Below are 18,923 nucleotides of genomic sequence, written 5' to 3'. Positions count from 1 at the left end.
AAGAAAAGAAGGAAGGAAGGAAGGAAGGAAGGAAGGAAGGAAGGAAGGAAGGAAGGATGGAAGGAAGGAAGGAACAACATGTGATAGAGATCATACATAGTTCACAAAGTCTGAAATATTGCGAGCTGGCCAATTAAGGAACAAAGCCTGCAGTCCCCCTGCTAGCCTGTGCTCCGTGCTGCTCATAGTTACCTCACTCATAAAGCCTCCGTTGGTTCCCATATCTGTATAAGATAAACATCAAACTCCTTAACTTGACATCCAATGCCCTTCTGAATTGGTCTGCAGCCTTCCTTTCTAGGCTTTTCTTGCAGCCCCCCTCGCTGCATGTAAGCTCCGGCCGCAGCAAACTGCTCACCACTCCCAGGACGCTCCACAGCCTTCCAGGACTGCCGTGTCTCTGCCCAGACTGCCCTTCACCCCCTCTCCACCTCAGTCTCCTGGAGTCGCATGTCACGCTCTGCTTACCATTGCCTTTGCATTCCTACCTCTTTCTGAATAACTACAAGGGTCACAAGTCCTGCAACTGTGTTAAGGAGATTCAAAATATCTTTTCAAGCACTTGTGCTTCTGCTCCCTCTCCCTCTAGTACAACCAAATAATGCCACCCCACACCCAGACGTTTCCTGCTTTTGTTAAGAGTCCCTTCTCTTGAGTGTCTATGCATCCAAATGTGGCTCATCCATCCCTGTCCAGGTCAACTGCCCCTTCTTCCATGAGCTAACTTTGACCTTCCTATCTCTAAGTCATTCCTCTAAGATTCTTTGAACATGGCTTCTAACCCTCTCTGAAGGCATTTAATAATTTTATTATACTTCCACTCAGTAGTATAACTATTTGTGGGAATGTTTAGTTAGCATCTGTATAGACTTTTAAGATCTTTGAGAGCTAGTTTTTTGCCTGCCGTCTTTCTGTGGTTCCCCCTCCCCGCCAGCACCTACCTGAGTGCCTTATGTACAGAACATACCTGATACACATACCTGTGAAACAAACGCTACTAATTGAAAAGTCTAATTGCGTTGTCTTAAGCTAATCACAGATACTTTGTGTAATATGACACCCATGCAAAGGTACACACAGTAATTAAGGTTTGAACTGGTTTGAAAAAAACAGCAATGATATCGTTCCATCTGCTTGTGTAATAAGATACAATCTGTTCACCGTTGACACTTAACTAAAAGGCTCTGAAGCAAAATCCAATGCTTGATTTTCATCGTGTCCATTTTGAAAGTTTCACTGTTCAGCACAAAGATTTTGCATTTCCTTAAGTGATACGATGGGAGGCCACCCAATATTTGTCATGGAGGTACATGGGGCTCACACAATGACAGTGAAGAGAAATATTTCTGTGTTTTTTCCTGATTTTCCACAAAATGTATCATCAGAAAAATAGAATTGGCATTTAAAATTTTGCATGGGCTACAAGAAGTCAGTTCTTTAAACATCACACTTAATTGAAAAGTACATTTTGGGGGTTAAATATTATGTCCTGTCACTATTAACACACTCAGGGGACAGATTTATAAATAAGAAAGGCAATAATGATTACTAGTTGTAGGTACACTAGTCAATTATCTCCCAAACATCCAGCAATATGTGAACACAATGACACCTTTACCTGCAACCAATACAGAGTATGGAATAAAACATTTCTATTTTTATATTCACACGACAGGGTGCACATTATTGACATGGGAATCTTCAGAGACAGCCCTCTCCCTCCGCCCCCCAGTGAGGATGCTGGCACTGTTGGTCCACTTTTCCCTTCGCCACCCTGGCCCTCAGCTTCCTGCTGTCTCTGCCTGTTCCTAGAATCAGAGACCGGACAGAAAGGAGAGATGCTGAGGCGTTCCTGGAGGGAAGGGTTAAGTAGATGCACACAATAAAGAATTGAGAAAGAAGGAGCTGAGTGGAAGACAGGGCAAACGCTGTGCAGGACACTGATAGAGAAGGAGCGTTGTGTGGTGTTAGATGATGCTTTGGAGTCAGTGATAAGTGGAGGGAAGAAACGAAAATAGAAGAAATATGTCTGGTTGGAGATGTGCATTGGGTTCCTTTTAATATCCTTCCAAAAAAAACAGGTAAAGAACAGTTTATTTATTTATTTACTTACTTACTTCTTCCCTATACCTGTCATTTTAAACTATATATTCTGTCAAATTGACCTGGCTCTGAATCTGAACCCCCCGTTACGTGGTTTCTTCAGGGTTACACATTACTACTTATATTTACATGTCATACACTGCCTTTCCAATGTTTCTAGAATATGAAGGTAGAACATTTTAAGACATTTTTATAGTGCAATAAACCTAGAAATATTATGCCATAAAACACAACAGCATCTGTATTCCTTCCCCCGACCCCGGCTGAAACATAAGGCTTCAAAGGAACCACAGCGTTTTAGCAGGTTTCCCCAGGGTTTGATCTCACATTCCTTGCCTGCATTCACTCTCCTCACTGGTAAGGGGGGCTTAGGTGAACACCGGGCTCGGGTGTAACACAAAAGGCAACCTTTAGACGTCACGGATACGCATAGGAGAATGTTACCAGACCTTCAGAAAACGACACGGGAGGCACGAGGGTCCATCTCAAATGTGTTGTTTATGAGTGAGTCTTTATATTTTGCTCCGGTTCTCAGACAATTGTATTGCAAATGTAAACGAAGGTGGACATGAACCCAGAGGAAAACAAGACTCACATTTCAAATTCAGCATTTTGTTTTTGATGCATGCATGCACACAACTGTAAAAACTTCTGCTTTTACTGCTGCCAAGGAGCGTGCACCAAAGAGCTCTCCCTTAAACCACGCCGTCATCTCTAACCACAAAGAACCCTCCCTAATCCACCCTGTTCTTCTGTCAAGCTTCCCCATGGCTCAGGGACACTGCAGTCTGTGTGGTGAAGAGGGTCCCGTGCTCATGTCATTGAAAACAAATGAAGCTGGGTGCTGCGCAGGGGAGCAGGCTTTCTGGAGAGCCCCTAAAAGAGACCTTGAAAGAACCCCATGGACATAAAAGTGTTTGAAGAAAAGCTCTCTGAAACTTCCTGGAGGAAGGATCTGGAGCCAGCGCAGAAAGAAAGGATACAGTGCTGTGGAGGTTTCAGTTGACAGGGCAACTGAGTGGAGTCTGTTCTTATTAAATGACAATTTAACTACTGATTTCCAAACATGACATACTGATGACAAGATTGGAGTATACAAAGCATTTTTGCTCTTCCTTCCCATAACCCCTTAAGACAGGGGAGGGACACACTCATTTTGTTAATGAAAAATAAGAACCAAAGTAGCTGGTTTCTGCAATGGGATATGAATGAATGGCCGAATTGGTGCTTTGACTTTGGGCCTTGCTGTTTGGTTTACTAGGTTCCTACTCCCTCAAAAGCATTCAGTGAGGGCCACTCTGAAGAAGCAGAAACACTGTAATGGGGCATGATAATCCCAGCCTCGGGCTTCTGAAAACGGCCAGGTTCGGGCTACAGTGGGAAGCGCCTGGGGAAGACACTTGCCCGGAAACTGGGCTGAGGAAGGGATGAGAAGCTACTATGGCCTGGCGCACTGCAGCACCCGAAAAGATGGGCCTGAGCCACAGAGAAGGCTTGGTTCTGGTTCAGGCTTATTCCCCTGGCTCTCTTACTGTCTTCTTCCCTGTTACTTGCAGCCTGAGCAAAAAGAGAGCAGCTCTAAGGGCTACATGGAGCCCAGGGAAGAGGAAACATGAGCACGTGGCACAGGAAGGGGAAGGGGAACTGACACGATTCCATTTGAGAACCAAACTCAGAGCTTATAAAATAAGACACTGCGTCCTGTAAGAATGGAAAATTCAACTCGTTAGATCCTTTGACTCAGGCTTCTCCCAGCTCACTTCCCTGGACTCAACTGTGATCAGGGGCAAGAAGGACAGGCCGAGGGTCCACACGTGAAGTATAAAATGACACCCCCAGTGTCACTAGACAGTAGGATGGGAGGTATCAGAAGGAGGGAGAGTGACACTGGGTCTGATTCCTAACCGGACGACACTCCATCTTTGGGCGTCACTTTTCCCATTTGTACAATGAAGGGTATCCAGCCTTGACATTCCATGGGGCCGTGAACAGTGTGCACACTCGTGTGTCACTGATGGGTAAAGCGCAGTAAGAGGTAGTACACAGCCAGAGCAGGCTGTCACCTGGAAGTGGGCTCATCCCACCCTAAGGAACACTCAGTGGCTGGCAGGCACCACTCCTGGAATGTGGAAGAGAAGCAGTGCGCATGCTTGGCTCCCTGAATGAACATGCGTACACGAGCCGTCCTGTCCCTTCCGGCATACGATTAGGCATAAGCATATATGCTCACACTTTCTCTGGAGGCTGGAAATAGAAAACTGACTACTGTGATGTCAATACCAGGGAAAAGGAGGAAATGAACTCCAAGTAGATTCTCCTCCTCATCCCCGAGGGCGATCTCTAACTACAAAGCCCAGTAATCAAAAATGTCTTTGAATAATTGTTTTCCCAGGACACCTTGGTATTAACAAAAATAAGTCGGCAAATACGTGATGTTGATGGATAACAAAAGCCAAAGCTTATTTCTCATATGTAATTTTACTTCCACTTTCTGGTCCAGAAGGACAGTGTTTGGTCTGAAAAGTGATGGAAATAATATTGCTAAGAGGGACGTGAAGGGTGGAAAATAGTACAGCACCCGGAGATAGAGACGCTCTCTGTGCTTTGGGCCAAGGGTCCCAGCTCCCCTACTAATGAACGTATCTCAGGGATCTTGTGCACCAGGAGGGGTGCTGGAGGCAGGCATTCAAAGTTCATCAGGACATCACTTCAAAGCTCACTACCTAGAAGTGAGCTGGACATCACCTCTAGCTAAATTCAAAGAGCAGAGACCACCCGAGCCGGCAGGGGTCGTCCAAGCAGAAGCTATGCAGATGAATCTCATCTTCATTTTGTCCAAGGTCTCTACGCAGATTAGGCAAATGCCAGAGACACAGCGCATCTGGATCGCCACAGAGTCCCTTATATTCCCGTGGACAGGACAGAAACAGGACAACTGCTGCAACGTGTTACTTGTTGGATGATCTAGGGTTCCCAGGGGCCAGCAGACCCGAAACGGTGTGTTTGCAGGCCTCTGACTTCAGGCCCAGCGAGGCAACGTTTTTACCAGTGAAATGATGAGAAATAATAAAGGTGTGCTTCTCAGATGGGAGGTGAGGAGAAAAGTAAGGCTACGTGGGGTGCCATGATCACAAGCTATAAAAATGCCGACAATAGGGTTTTTCCTACTTTCAAAACTGTTAAATGCTTTATTCAAATGAAACCTGAAACAGAAATACAATCGCCAACACAAGCACGGAGGAGCCGCTGTGTTTGAAATGGGAGAGAGCACCACAGCCCTAGCTACCTAATCGCCTGACCTCCTTCCCTTCCCACCTTCCTCTGCGGCTCCCCAGTGACCCATGAGAACCTCTCCCCCTACACTTACGAGGGATGATCTAACAGCAAGGAGTTTAACAGGCATATCACATCAACGAAGGGCAGAAAGGTGCATAGCTCATCCTTATTGTCTCCTTTTGAGATTAAGAAATAAAGAATTTTGTAGGTTCTGTGTGTGAGCAGGTGGGGCACCATTGTCGGGAAGACACTGCACGTCTCACCTGAAATGATTCTGAACAATGGCTGCGCTGGGCGAAGGGAATGAGGCCGAGCAGTGGCTTTGCTTCAGAACCTGCAGCTGAAAGGCCGTGATGCCAACGGAGCGGGTCAAGCGATCTGCCGTGTCATGTCCTGCTCCGTAGGGGGATCAGCCCCTCCCACAGTGTGCAGGGCAGCTCTGGGCACTTCCAGAAGACCAGGGACAAAGTGTGGCGTGTTCAGAGGGGAGGGACAGGGGTGGTGGAGGGTGTCTCAAAGCACTCTCATCACCTTGAGACCAGCTAAAGAGACTGGGGCTGTGTGGGCCTTCAGGGGATATAAACTGAGGATCTGGGAAAGACGGGAAATGATAGTAATTTTCTTTCTTTTTTGAAAGATTTTTTAATATTTTTTTTTAGAGAAAGGGGAAGGGAGAGAGAAAGAGAGGGAAGGAAACATCGATGTGCAAGAGATACATTGATCTCTCCACTACTACAGACCTGGCTTGCAACCCAGGCATGTGCCCTGACTGAGAACTGAATGGGCAACCTTTTGGTTTGCAGGCCGGGCACTCAATCCACTGAGCCACACCAGCCAGGGCATGACAGCATTTTCAAACTCTTAGAAAATCAGAACTTAGGTTTGTTCTGAGTGGCTCCTGGGGGCAGGATAGGAACCAAAGAGGGCAAGAAGAGGGTGGACAAATGATAGCTCCATCAGAGGAAGAACTTCCCAAGAGTTAGAACCAATCACAGACAGAATGGGACCCTGGGGGCAGGGGGTTGGGGGGAATGAAGCTCCAGGCACTGAGGTTTGAACACCTCTTCGCAGGGCTGCTATACCCTGGCTTCTGTGCTTGAATAAGGGATTGGAATAGATGCCTCTTAATTCTGAAGAGTGGTGAGTCTAAATATAGTCTCATTTACTCAGAATCCTAAAACTCCCAAACTCCAAATGACCAGAACATTTGTCATAATACTGAGTAATGACAAGTGAGTGACATTCATTAAAATGGCCCTAAGTTTGTGCAAATCTCCAAAAGGGCATTCCTAAAGCAAGGTGGATGATACCTAGGAAAATTCTAGGGGTGAGCGCCATTAGTTGGTATGCTACCCACGCTCTGTGTAGTCACCGCCATGGACAATGAATTTGAACACTCAATTCCCAAACCAGCCTGGACAGAGGAGGACACAACACATCAAATATGACTCCTCCCACAACTCTGCTTATCTTGTATTTCCACAGTAGATGCAGTCACGAAAATTAGTTCTTTAATAAACAAAAGTACATGTAAACTTATTTTTAAAAAGATTCTCGTCACATAATGCTTTTTAAAAAATGCACTTGCTCTTTGGATCCCTCCGTTTTTGCAAGACCTCTACATGTGGAGGATGCCGGGATGTGATGCTGCGTGCATTCCTACACACACAGCGCTACACTCATGTCAACACACCACTCTTGAATTTAATACTCCTTGATGACCGACACTATGCAAATCCTTGCTGCGCCTCTTAGACAGCAGTCCTCACACACTGCCCCTACCCTCTCCACATACTGATCCATTAGCTGGAAGCCACTGCATATCCTGGGAAGTGTGGGAATATGTACAGAGGGGCTGGAAAGCTTTTTTTAAAAGATTTTATTTATTTATTTTTTAGAGAGGGAAGGGAAGGAGATAGAGAGAGAGAAAGAGACATCAATGTGTGGTTGCTGGGGTCATGGCCTGCAACCCAGGCATGTACCCTGACTGGGAATCAAACCTGCGATGCTTTGGTTCGCAGCCTGAGCTCAATCCACTGAGCTATGCCAGCCAGGGCTATGAAAAGCTTTTTACACACAGCTTGGAAACTATCAACACCCAAGTCTCTGATAACAGTCGGGAAAGGTGTGTAACTTTTGAACAGTTACTATACAACTTGATCTTAGAAGTGCACCTTGCAGCTTAGGTCACTGCCAACGATCCCCATGTAGCACAGCCGCAGGCTGCAAATTCTGGTTTATTCTGTAACTATCCAGAGAAACGTGGCCCAGACCTGAGTTGGACCAGACACCAGTTCCGGTCCCACTCAACCCTCGAACTCCATGCATCTATATGTAAAACAATACGTGAAGATGTCTACAGACAAACCCAGGAGACATTTAAATTTAATCAGTGCCTATGACAAATATGTCAATACTTATTTGTCAGTTCATTTTACTTTTGCGTTAAAATAAGGAGGGGTTATTTGCTTCATAAAATATATTCCAGTTGGTCCATATAAAAGATTCCCTCCGGCTTAAACATCCACAATGGTTTCGTTTCATAAAAGGTATCATTACGTGGTTTATTTTAAACACACAGGTACCTGGATTATGGAAAGGACAATCTGACGTCACATTTGAATTTACACACATTGTCACTGAATGTGCAACCTTGGCAATTCACTTTTTCATTCAATCCCCAGACACGAGGGGCATTTCTGCTTAGAGCAAACAGGCTGACATGGAGATTCACTGTTCATGTCCTCCCCGTCGATAACTGAGGCACGCTCGCGTTGAACAGAGCAAAACACGGCTCTCTCTACACTTATCCTCATGAATGCATTATTCTCTAAAGTCCACAATTGGAAGAAACATATGTTTTTTTAAATTGTTCCTTTCCTCCCACCAAATACACCACAGTAGCTGAGAAATAACTCCAGCAATGGGAAGGCCTGGGCATGCATATATGTTCGCATATCCAAACAGCTCAGATTCCAAAGGATCCCAGCAACATTCTCATACACCTTGAGATATACCTTCCACCCAGCTCCCAATAGGGGAACTAAAAATCCCTGGAGGCGGAGTACAGATTAACCGTGAGAATCAAGACAGGTATAAAGAACACAAAACAGAGAGACTTCTCTGAAGCTGGAGGGAAAACACTCTATATCCTCAAGACTCCTTCCCATTCGGTCCTCAGTCGGTCATGAGGGCCCAGTGCCTGCCCTTGGCGGCCACTGTAAATTCTGTGTTTGAGGCTGGGCGGAGGACTGTGTCCCTCTGTGGAACAACACCTGGGCATCCTCCATTAGTAAAGTGCAGAGGAATGCAAGCCCCGTGGCCAGTCCTGGCATCAAAGCCAAATTAGCTCCCCAGGACTTACCAGCTGCTCTGCTGGTCCCGTCCTGCCCAGGTGCCGGCTCTGCTGTTCGTGAATAGAGGATTGGCAGGTCGGGGAGCTGGGAGGAAATGCAATTTACTGCATCTGGTAGCAGAGAACAGGGAATACAATTAGGCACAGTGTCGGGAGGCCCAATGGGTTCACTGCCGAGGCAGCAGCTTGTCTGCCCTACATAATGGAGCTCCGAGGCAGACGCTGGGCGAGAGGATCAGGGTAAATAAACAAAGACAAGCGTTTGCCCAGCGGCTGGTCGTCAGCGTCAGCGGAGTAGCTGAGGCAGGAGGGATCCTGGCCAGAGAGCTCAAGCCCAAGTCTGCTCTATGTATTAAAAGATTCATCAGAAAGCTCTAGATTCTAAGAGGACAATGAGATCAGGGTGGGGAAATGACATGGGCCGGTGGGAGCCCTCATCAGCTCTGTGGGACTGACTGCTTATGCTGAACCGGAAATACAGCTTTTTAGTCCTGATTCGTTCAGAAGGCCAGTTTTACATGCTTTTTTTAAAAAAAAAATTAGAATTTATCCCATGATTTCAGTACTGGTGTTTCAGCTAGAAAACCCTGAGATTCCAAATAGCAACCGCATAGTGAACTCACCATTGGCTCAGTTGCAGGAAATAATGCAAAAGAGGGATACGGGCTCTGTTTGGGAAAATACCCTGACAAGCCCATCCAGGGGGGTGGGACCCTGGAGAGCATGAACGGCAGCAGGTGCCGAAGTGTCGGAAGAGAGGCGGAGGCTACTGGGGTGGGACCAGGGTGAGAATCTGTGTGTGCCCCAGAGAGAAGTGGAGAAGCCAAGGCCGGGACACCCTAGAAAGCTGTGCTCTATGTGATGTAGTTCCTTCCTGGGTCATAACGACGTCCCCAGGTCCTGGAGTGTCAGTCACTTACCAATAATTACCTCTCGCTTCTTACTGCCCATCTTCACTGACTACCCCACAACCACCTCAAACTCAACATGCCCAAAACGAACTCTCGTCTTCACGCATCTGCTGCTTCCCTGGTTCACCTGAGGGCCTGGGCAGCACCCTGCACACCCTCTGCCAGAGTCCAACCTGTCCCCCAGCCTCTGCCTCCTTCACATCTCTTCCATCTGTTCCATCCTCTGTATCCCTGTTGATGCCACCTTCGTTTCAGCGAGTTTCTGTTTTCTTTGTGTGATTTCATGTTGGAGGGGGCCACGAACAGACGCAACATGAGGATTAGGATTAGTTCAGTTGCTATGCAGACTGGAACACTGCTGACTCACGTGCGCCTCTGAACACTGCAGACTGTGCTGATATTAGACCATTTGGTTCTGAGTGCAAAGAACACACTCTGTGACTGAGGACGGAGCAGAGTTTCTCTAAGAGAACAGATGTTCCCATATCCACCATTTGGGGAGAAGGAACGAAACCAGGAGCATGCAGGTGGGCAGGCCTTAGGGTGGAGTGAGGCTCAGGCTACTGGCTCTCTCTGGGGCCTGTGGAGGCTGGAGCTTGCACCTTAGACTGGGCGGACAGGGTTAAAGACCCTCTACGGCAAGGAGGAAGGTGGAGCCTTTCAGAGGGTGGGCTGGGAGATGGCCATTCAAGCGGCCTGGTGCGCCCTGAACATGGACTTGCATTTGAGCCCGGGCTCTCGGGGTAGCCACGTGTCTGAAGTTGCACGTTACCTTCTATGTGGAACTGCCCTGCTAGTGTTCCTGAACTTAGGTTGCAGACCCTCTTCTCACTGTGGGAGGGGTCTGGGCCCCAAACCAGCACAAGGCAGGACCGGACAGAGCGGCAGCTTGGGGTAGACCAGTCCTGAGGAGTAGGGTAGATCACTAACAGTGGTCCATGGGAAGAACGGAGCAGCAACCTGGCGCTAGAGGAACAGTTTAGGGCACAAGAGACGACCAGAGCAGATTTGCAGAACCTGTGAGTTTCACTGTGGATGTCCAGACCTCTGCGGAATGGCATCTCGGTAACTCTCTCTCCCCACACTTGAGCGAGGTGGAGGCTCAAGCCATTAAGGCCAGGTGAGAACTCACAGGGCGGTCACATATATGTCTAGTACATTCTATGCTAAATATAGAGTTTCTAGGGCGCCTCTGCATACTAAAAGTTTTAGTAGCTGGAAACAAAAGCCACTTACAGCCAGGGGACTCTGCATCTGAAAGGGCATGCGATTCCTAGGCTTCTGTCTCAGCTTCCCCCGGGGAGGCAGCGCCCTGCCAGATGTGGGAGGGTGGCGGAGTGATCTCGGCCCAGCGTTCATTGGCTGAAGGCTTGAGGACTACAGCTCTTGGAGGGCTGGGGCTACAAGGTTTCTGCTCAGAGATGAGGGAGTGGCAAGGAGCGGGGCTTGAGGGAGAAAGGAGGGCAGCCCCCTCAGGATATCATTAGGTAGTAAATCCTAAGGGTATACAGCCAGGAGGTGTCTGATAGACCAATACAAGGAATAGCCGACAGCATCCATGGGAAAAATGTTTTCATTTGGCCTCAGTCAGTACATGGCCCTCTTGCTGCCTCAGTCTGGGTGACCTACCGTTATTCTTCCCACTGTCAGAAAAGGCAGTGAGTAGTCCCAGAGCAGCAATTTAAGGTGAGTGCTTTTTATGAATTCCAGGACTGCTAGAATATTTACTGTAGCTATGAAGAATATAAGTAGTCAAAGCTACGTGATGAAAACCCTCCTGAAATGTGAATTCTGGGCAGCTTGAAGACACACTGAGATTCCCCAACAACTGGGATGAAAGCGTGGCTGTGGGGAAGGCTCCAGGCCACCACGGACCGGCATGGGTGGGACCCGAAGAGGATCAGTGTCACAGCGAGGACCCAGACAGGGCCGGGGCATTTTTCCCTTCCCAGTTCTGGCCAAGGGTGTCACAGCAGCTCCTCCATGGGTAAAGCACAGAGCTAGCCCTAGAAGCTGTATGTGATTTATAGTCACACAGGACACTGTGCCTATTTAAGGCAGTAAAAGCAACCCACCCAACCGATGAAGGTGCTGCTATGTAACAAGTGTGCGGATGGGGGAGGGAGGAAGTGAGGGGGGTTAAGAATGTTTATGGCCAGGAAATTCTGCTCATGATTGGAATCCATTGCTGTTGATTGCCGGGACAACCATGGGATCAAAAGCCATTGGTGATCCAGCAGTACAGGACATGTATTTCCACTGACACGCATAGGGTGACAGGCACAGGGCACTTGACGTGGGGTCATGACCCATGTACATGCCAGCAGCCATCTCCTTGGCACCTCATTAAACCCCGGCTGTTTCTGCTGATTATCTGCCACCTCTTGCACAGCTACATAATCTTAGTTCGCCCTGGATTCCATAATCAGTGTGTTTCAGAAGTTGGGTATTTTTCTTAAGGTATTATTACTATTCTATAATAATTTTGTGTTAGTTCTTAAGTAACAACAGTTGATAGATTCTAAGACCCTCTTGGCAAAAGTCAAAGGGGCCTTGGAAATTAAAGAATGAGAAAATACTCAGACATTTCACAGTTCCTACTGGGTGTGCCTCAGTTTTTTCCCCTCAGACCACGGAGTGACCTGAACAGCGACCACACTCTTGGAAGGACGCGCATCCTCCCTCAGACTTCTGGTTTTGCCGGTAGACGTGGTGTGATGAAAAGCCTCCCCCTCCCCCAACTGAGTTACAACCAGCGATGGCAGGAGTCATAACCCAGGGTGACAGGTAAGACCACAGAAATGTTTCCCTGGCCATTTCCTGGGGTCCCTAAGACTTCGGCATCCTCTGAACTCTGAGGTTGCCCATCTGGTCAACAAGTGACAGAGGACAGAGTCATAAAGGCGACTTCTCTGCAGGCATGACCATTAGGTATGTCCTTTTAGGTATGACCGGGTTTCTCACCACCTCTATGAACTAACTGCTTAGGTGAACAGATGGAAACAGTGGGAAGTGACGTGGGAGGGAATGAGGGAATCTTAGAGTGAAAACGAAAGGGACGGTGGCAAGAGTTTACAATGGGGCTTCATTTTGCTTGTTAGCGTGTCCTGGGGCATGTGGTCGCTACACCCTGCACAGACTCTCAGGAATACGACAGACAGGCTCCTTCCCTTCCCTAATTAGAGAGAAGTCCAGGAGAGGTCCTGGTTCGAGAAAAGAGAGAGAAAAGGAGTGAAAACACAAAAGGTCAGTGTGCACCTTTCTGGTATGTGGGTGTCTGGGGTCAACGTCCCAAACCCCATCCCTGCCTGACCCTTACTGCACTATTGCTGGCACGGCCACAGGTCTTCCCTGGCACCACGGACACCCACTCGCTTTCCCATGCTGCCCCCCAACCCCCTGAAACACGCAAGGCCACGTCCTCAGACCGTGCTCCACCTCCGAAGCACAGCTCTGATTGGGCCCCGACTTGGCCATACCCCAGAGGAGGTTCCAGCACTGTCATAGGTACTCCTCCTGGAGTCTGCTGGCTTAGCCACGACTTCTCTCTGCCCACATACACTGAGGTTGAATTTAATACCTTCCCAAAGATTGCCCAGTAAGCCAAAATCCAGATCCTCTGCCTTTCACTGGCTGGGGGAAAAAAATACTACCCCTCCCACTCCCCAAACTCAGAATTAGCCTTAGTGCAAGCTCTTGGCTCATCCAGAAAAACCCATGACCTATCTCTGCATTGTAAAATCTTTCCCCACGTACTTCCAAATGACAGTGGGAAAACACTGACGTCAACTCTTATTCTGGCTCCTGATTATCTTCCCAGTTGAGAGGTGGACTTGAGTATAAGAACCAGGTGAGCAGGTGGGATCTGACCTTTCTGACAAGTCCGACATTCTGAAGCAGGTCTAGCTGAGGGCCAGAGTGAAAGCGGGAAATGAGTGGTCTTCCTGCATTTGCAGCTAACTGAGATTAGGGGAACAAGGTGAAGAGTGAGAGGCGCACAATCCCAAGTTCATCCCCACGGCCCTAGGTGAGGAGAGCGGACGGCAGGGGGTGGAGTAGGCCAAGGAAGGGGAGGGAGAGCAGGAGGAAGGCCCCTCCTGCCAGGACGGGGACAGGAAGCCAGGGGCCCCGCTCCCACTGTTCCCACACTTCATGTGCTCAGGCCAACTACACCCCTCAGGGAGGAAGGTTCTGCCCAGTCCTGCCCTCCTGGAAGGCTGGAGAAACTGCAGTTTCCTGAATCGAAGAAAAACCAGAGGCCTTAGAACGGTTTCCTAAACACCAGATAATGGCCTTCTAATGTGTGTTGTGACCTTGGAGACCTACGATAGCCACCAGGACAAATGAGCTCCTTCCGGCCTGAGATCTGGTCCCCCGTGTTAACAGTCTTTGCTGATCACCTTTCAAGGAAGATCCAAATCGTGAACTTTGGGGTACGGATGGGACAGGGAAGAGCCAGGCGAGCTGTATGAGACTAGAAGCAGGGAGTCGAGAGACAGTCCTTGCAGAAGAGAGGCAGAGAAGGCTCAGGATGTGTGGGCCCCCTCCGTGCCCTGGGAACAGTGCGGCTCTCTCTTTCTGATGCCCTTGCAAACCAACACACCGCATCTCCTGATGAGCCTGTGTTAATGAAGCTAAGCTGACCAGGATGGAAACATTAATCTACGGGCAGGGAGCACTCACACTTACCTCCATCCGTATTGGAGAAGCTCTGTGGAGACAAAAGCAGGGCAGAGTGTTACTACACAGGCAGGGCGACCATCCCTCCTTCATGCAACCCGTCTTTCTCCCCCAGGCCCAGGCCCCCGTTTCCACTGTGATGGGCAAACCCAGGGCTCTCTTTTCTTCTGGAACATTTTTGGGATCCCCAAATTTCAGGGAAAGGTTTACTGTTCCCACCGTCTACCATCTTCCTCCCGGTAGAGATTTATTTCGATTATCTAGCAAATACCCTTGTTTGTGCTGGAGAAGTGATATCAGGAAATCCAATCTTAAAATTAATTTGCTTAGGTTGGTTTCCTGTGGCTGATGGGTACTGGAGGAAGCAGGAGTTATGAAATGGACACGAGGTCCTGAGACACTCTGGGCCTCCTGGCTGTACGGGCTCTCTCCTCTTTGCTACGTGGCACCCCCTGTTTTCCAACACGGTAAAATCTCATGTATCTACACTTGCTTTTCAAGTTCATGTCCGTTTCATATGTTCTTGCCTCACCTCTGGCCTTTTTATAATAGAAAGACTTACATTAAAGCCACTTAATAAGAATTGGTTTTCAGATTCTAGAGTCCATAGAAGATGACTTTTCAGGCATTACACATATAAATAGTTTGGACACTAGGTGGACGGGATTAATGTAATGACTCTTCTCCGTGCCTCCCCGGCCGGCCAGGTGGTCCCAGAAGCCAGGCCACGCTCAGCTCCAGAGACGGCGCTGGCCTCACACGCCTGCGCCTCATTCCCGGAGTGAGTGGCTCAGCCTTGTCATCAGTACCAACTGGCCTTTTCTCCGCTTGGCACCATTTTGCTGGTGCTCACTCCCCTGTGGGTATCATTTAGAGAAATCACAGTTGTTCCCTTCACCTTCTGAAAGTCCTTGAAGGATTTCTCCGTCTCCTTCAGTTTCTCTAGGATGATCTGCTCTTTGGCCGAAATCTGGGACTCTTCACTTTCTAGTGCTTGGATTTCCTGCTCCAGCCTGGAAAACACACAAACAGAGGACAGGTTGCTTTATTGTCCTGCCACCGTGGGGCCAGAGAGCAGCTCCTTCCTGGGGGGTGGCTTCCTGCCGGGCTCCGTTTTACCTTGTGCTGAGGTCCCAGGCCAAGGTTCTACATTACAGAGCATCCTGTGTTTTCAACTTGACCACTGAGCAGGAGCTGGTCGGAGGAAAACAGCCCAGAGCTACAGCCACTGGTGCACCGCCGCTGCTCCACGGTACGTGCTGCCGTCTCCTCTCCAGCTCAGTGTGAGCATTCTTAATTCGGAGGCAGATATTTTTACATAGCAGAGGGCCTTAGGTCTGAAGGGAAACAGACCTTCGTGTTCTCCTGGCTGTCCCGGGGTAACTGCCCTTCTATCACGTTGGCCAAAGGGTGAAGAGTGCATCTTATGGCCACCGAGAAATGGCTGGTGGTCACTACCCTTGCAAGCCTGCTGTCATTTTCCTCAACCTTCCAAAAGAGGGAGCTGCATTGGACGGACACAAGAGCCCCCACTCTTCTGGAACTTTCCTCAGTTCTCACAGCCATCAAATATATAGTTCCCCAAAGGGAATTTTCAGCGCTGCCTGGAGACTCTGGGAATATTCCAGAACAGCAGCGACAGTTATAATATGGGGGAAGTCTCAGCAGCTGCATTCTTGCAATGAAATGATAGTCATAAATTCACTTTATTGAGCACTCGGCCTGTGCCAGGAACTGAGCTAAGACTTCACATGGCTTATTTTATTTCACAGATGAGATCATCGGGGCTTGACAAGGGATTAGCCTACTGTGGCAGAGCCTCAAAGCAAGGGTTAGACACCCTGGCTAACTCTAGCCCCTGTGCCTGACCATCGTGCTAAACTCTTACCCTCTGGGCCCTACAGTAGTAGGTCACGTATTCCTGCCTTGGTAAGCTTTGAGCAAGCTTTGAGTATGCTGCGTACTGGGGTGGCCGTGTTATGCAGCAATGCCTCTGTGCTTACGAAGGGACGGACGCTCCCTGCCGAAAGGACTGCAGACTATTGTGCCTCCTGAAATATTTGATCTGAATTTATTTGTTCATGCATTCGTTCCATTTTGCTTTCGGTCTCTTTCCCCTCTGTCACGCTAGAAGCTTTGCTGCGGGGTCTGTGCCTGCCTATATCAGTCCTCTCCCTCCCCCACCTCCCTTTCCATCTGCCAATCTGCCCCTGGGGACAGGCTAACCAGGTCTGTCTGTCTAAGGCCTAAAGTTAAGAGTGCAGAGTGAGGTCTTCGGGGGAGTGAGCCACACCGAGATACAGGCACGGATCTACTTAGGGATGTGCTGTACCCTCTGAGACCTTGTCTGTTTCCTTCCCGGGCATCAGAAAAAAAAATAGCTTCTGGATGGATGAGACTTTGCAGCAATTACTTTGTGTTATGCAGACAAACCCTATGCAAAAAGGCACCCCTCCCAATGAATACACTTTCAGATATTCTTATCACTTCACTCACAGTAAAAGTGAAGTCCTTACACTTACTTATCATGCCCTAGGCACTGGGAGGCTAGTACCTAGATGGTCTCCGCCCTTACCAACACGCCTATTTCACTTACACTTTCGTCACACAGAGCTAATCCTTATTCTCCCATCTGTGTCCCACATTTTCCCCTCCTCCAAGAAACCCATCTCAAAACCCTAACCATTTTTAAGTCTCTGCTCAGATACCACCCACTCCATGAGGCTTTCATAGATTCACCACTAGGAAATAACACCACCTCCTCTGAACACTTATTAGCACATTAATTTGGTTTACCAAAGGGCTTATCAAGGCTACTGTATGCTAGAGCAGTGGTTCTTTTTTTAAAAAAGATTTTATTTATTTATTTTTAGAGAAGGAAGGGAGGGAGAAAGAGAGAGAGAAACATCAACGTGTGGTTGCTGGGAGTTATGGCCTGCAACCCAGGCATGTACCCTGACTGAGAATCAAACCTGCGACACTTTGGTTCGCAGCCCGTGCTCAATCCACTGAGCTACGCCAGCCAGGAGAGCAGTGGTTCTTAACCAGGGTGACTTTTTGTCCCCTAGGAGATACTTGGCAATGTCTGGAGGTACTTCGGTTAGCTATAATTCAAGGAGAACGGAGTGGGTGCTCTGGGCATCTAGTGGGTAGAGATCAGAGATGTTGCTAAATATCCTGCAATGCCCAGGACGACCCCCACAACACAGACTTATCTGGCCCCAAATATCAATAGTGCTGAGGTTTAGTAACTCTAGAAACTCTATGTGCTAGAACATACATAAATTATTAATTTTCTCTACTAGATTATAAATTCTTCATGGAGGGAGCACAAATGCTCAATACAAGTATGTTGAGTGAATGAAGGGAGCTGAACCAAGCTGCAAAAAGCCACGGTTCAACCCAGGTGAGACCTTCAGGATTTCTGAAACCAGGGCAAAGTCTTCCGCAAGCTTTGGCTTGGGAGAGGCTGCGTGTGGCCTGGGGTGCAAACAGGATTTAGAGAAGGCAGGGGCAAGCAACACAGACATTAAAGAAAAAGACATAAACTCCTTTGCCACTGCAAATGTTCAGCAAAACCTTCTACACACATCTGTGTAAATGACTTTGGTGGGAAACTAGAAAAGGGATAGGCATGCAGAATAGGGGTAACACACATGAAAGAGTTGAATGATCCAGAACTAATTCAATGGGTAAAGGAGCTCTGGGCTAGAAGTTTCCTGAAAATACTGGATGATTGTCCTGGCCAAGTGGGTTCTGAGCAGATTTCTTCTGAATCTCAATGGACAGAGGACCTCAGCAGGTATTTGGGTAGATTCTGCTGCTCTCCAATATATTCCTTCCCTTCCTCCTCCACCACCATTGAAAGGGTATATCTGTTGACCCACTGATGTTGGTCTTGGCCACACGATTTGCTTTGGCCTCATGGCATGCAGACATACTTCCCTGCCCCTTGACTTGGGGCTCAGCAACGTGACCGGCTTTAGCCAATGGGACGTTAGCAGACACAACACAAGCACAGGCCTGAAATGTGTTTGCCGATTGGGCTTGTCCTCTTGTGCCTCTGCCAGCAACATTGAAGGGCTTCTCTGGGTAACTGCTGTCCCTTCCGTTTGCGGCCCTGAAAGAATACATGGGCAGCGGACTGCAGCCCAACCTAGAGTCAGGAGCCACGCCCCTTTGGGCCTGTACCTCACATCAGCGCTGCTCAGCTGAGCCCAGGCTCGATCAGCAATATTCACAGAAGTATGAATGGGAATAAATGATTGTTGTTTGAAACCACTGAGTTTGAGGGTGTTTTGTCATAAAGTACTATTGTGACAACAGCTGATACAGCTCAAATAGTCTATTATAGGAATATATTATTTATTTTTTATTTATTTTTTAAAGATTTTATTTATTTATTTTTAGAGAGAGAAGGGAGGGAGATAGAGAGAGAGAGAGAGAGAGAAACATCAATGTGCGGTTGCTGGGGTTTATGGCCTGCAACCCAGGCATGTACCCTGGCAGGGAATCGAACCTGGGACACTTTGGTTCCCAGCCTGTGCTCAATCCACTGAGCTACGCCAGCCAGGGCTTATTTATTTTTATATATATGT

The 18,923-nt window shown here is 48.2% G+C and overlaps 1 protein-coding gene across 7 annotated transcripts in view; it reads right to left on the bottom strand.

Annotated features, from left to right (window-relative positions):
* PALM2AKAP2 (PALM2 and AKAP2 fusion) overlaps nt 1–18,923 on the bottom strand; it is a 411,865-nt gene that overhangs the window by 177,162 nt on the left and 215,780 nt on the right. For 5 of the 7 annotated variants that reach the window (XM_036022040.1, XM_036022031.1, XM_036022034.1 and 2 more), the window contains exons 5-7: nt 15,224–15,338; nt 14,335–14,356; nt 8,744–8,845 (exon numbers count right to left, since the gene is read on the bottom strand). In XM_036022040.1, coding sequence (XP_035877933.1) covers nt 8,744–8,845; nt 14,335–14,356; nt 15,224–15,338 — 239 coding nt within the window. The remainder of the gene's footprint in view (nt 1–8,743; nt 8,846–14,334; nt 14,357–15,223; nt 15,339–18,923) is intronic. The other 2 variants (XM_036022033.1, XM_036022036.1) reach the window with 1 other exon arrangement.

The sequence above is a fragment of the Phyllostomus discolor genome, chromosome 3 (assembly GCF_004126475.2).
Source record: "Phyllostomus discolor isolate MPI-MPIP mPhyDis1 chromosome 3, mPhyDis1.pri.v3, whole genome shotgun sequence".
NCBI classification, from domain to species: domain Eukaryota; kingdom Metazoa; phylum Chordata; class Mammalia; order Chiroptera; family Phyllostomidae; genus Phyllostomus; species Phyllostomus discolor.
Note: the sequence above shows the minus strand (reverse complement) of the source record. Positions and strands in the feature narration are given on the sequence as shown.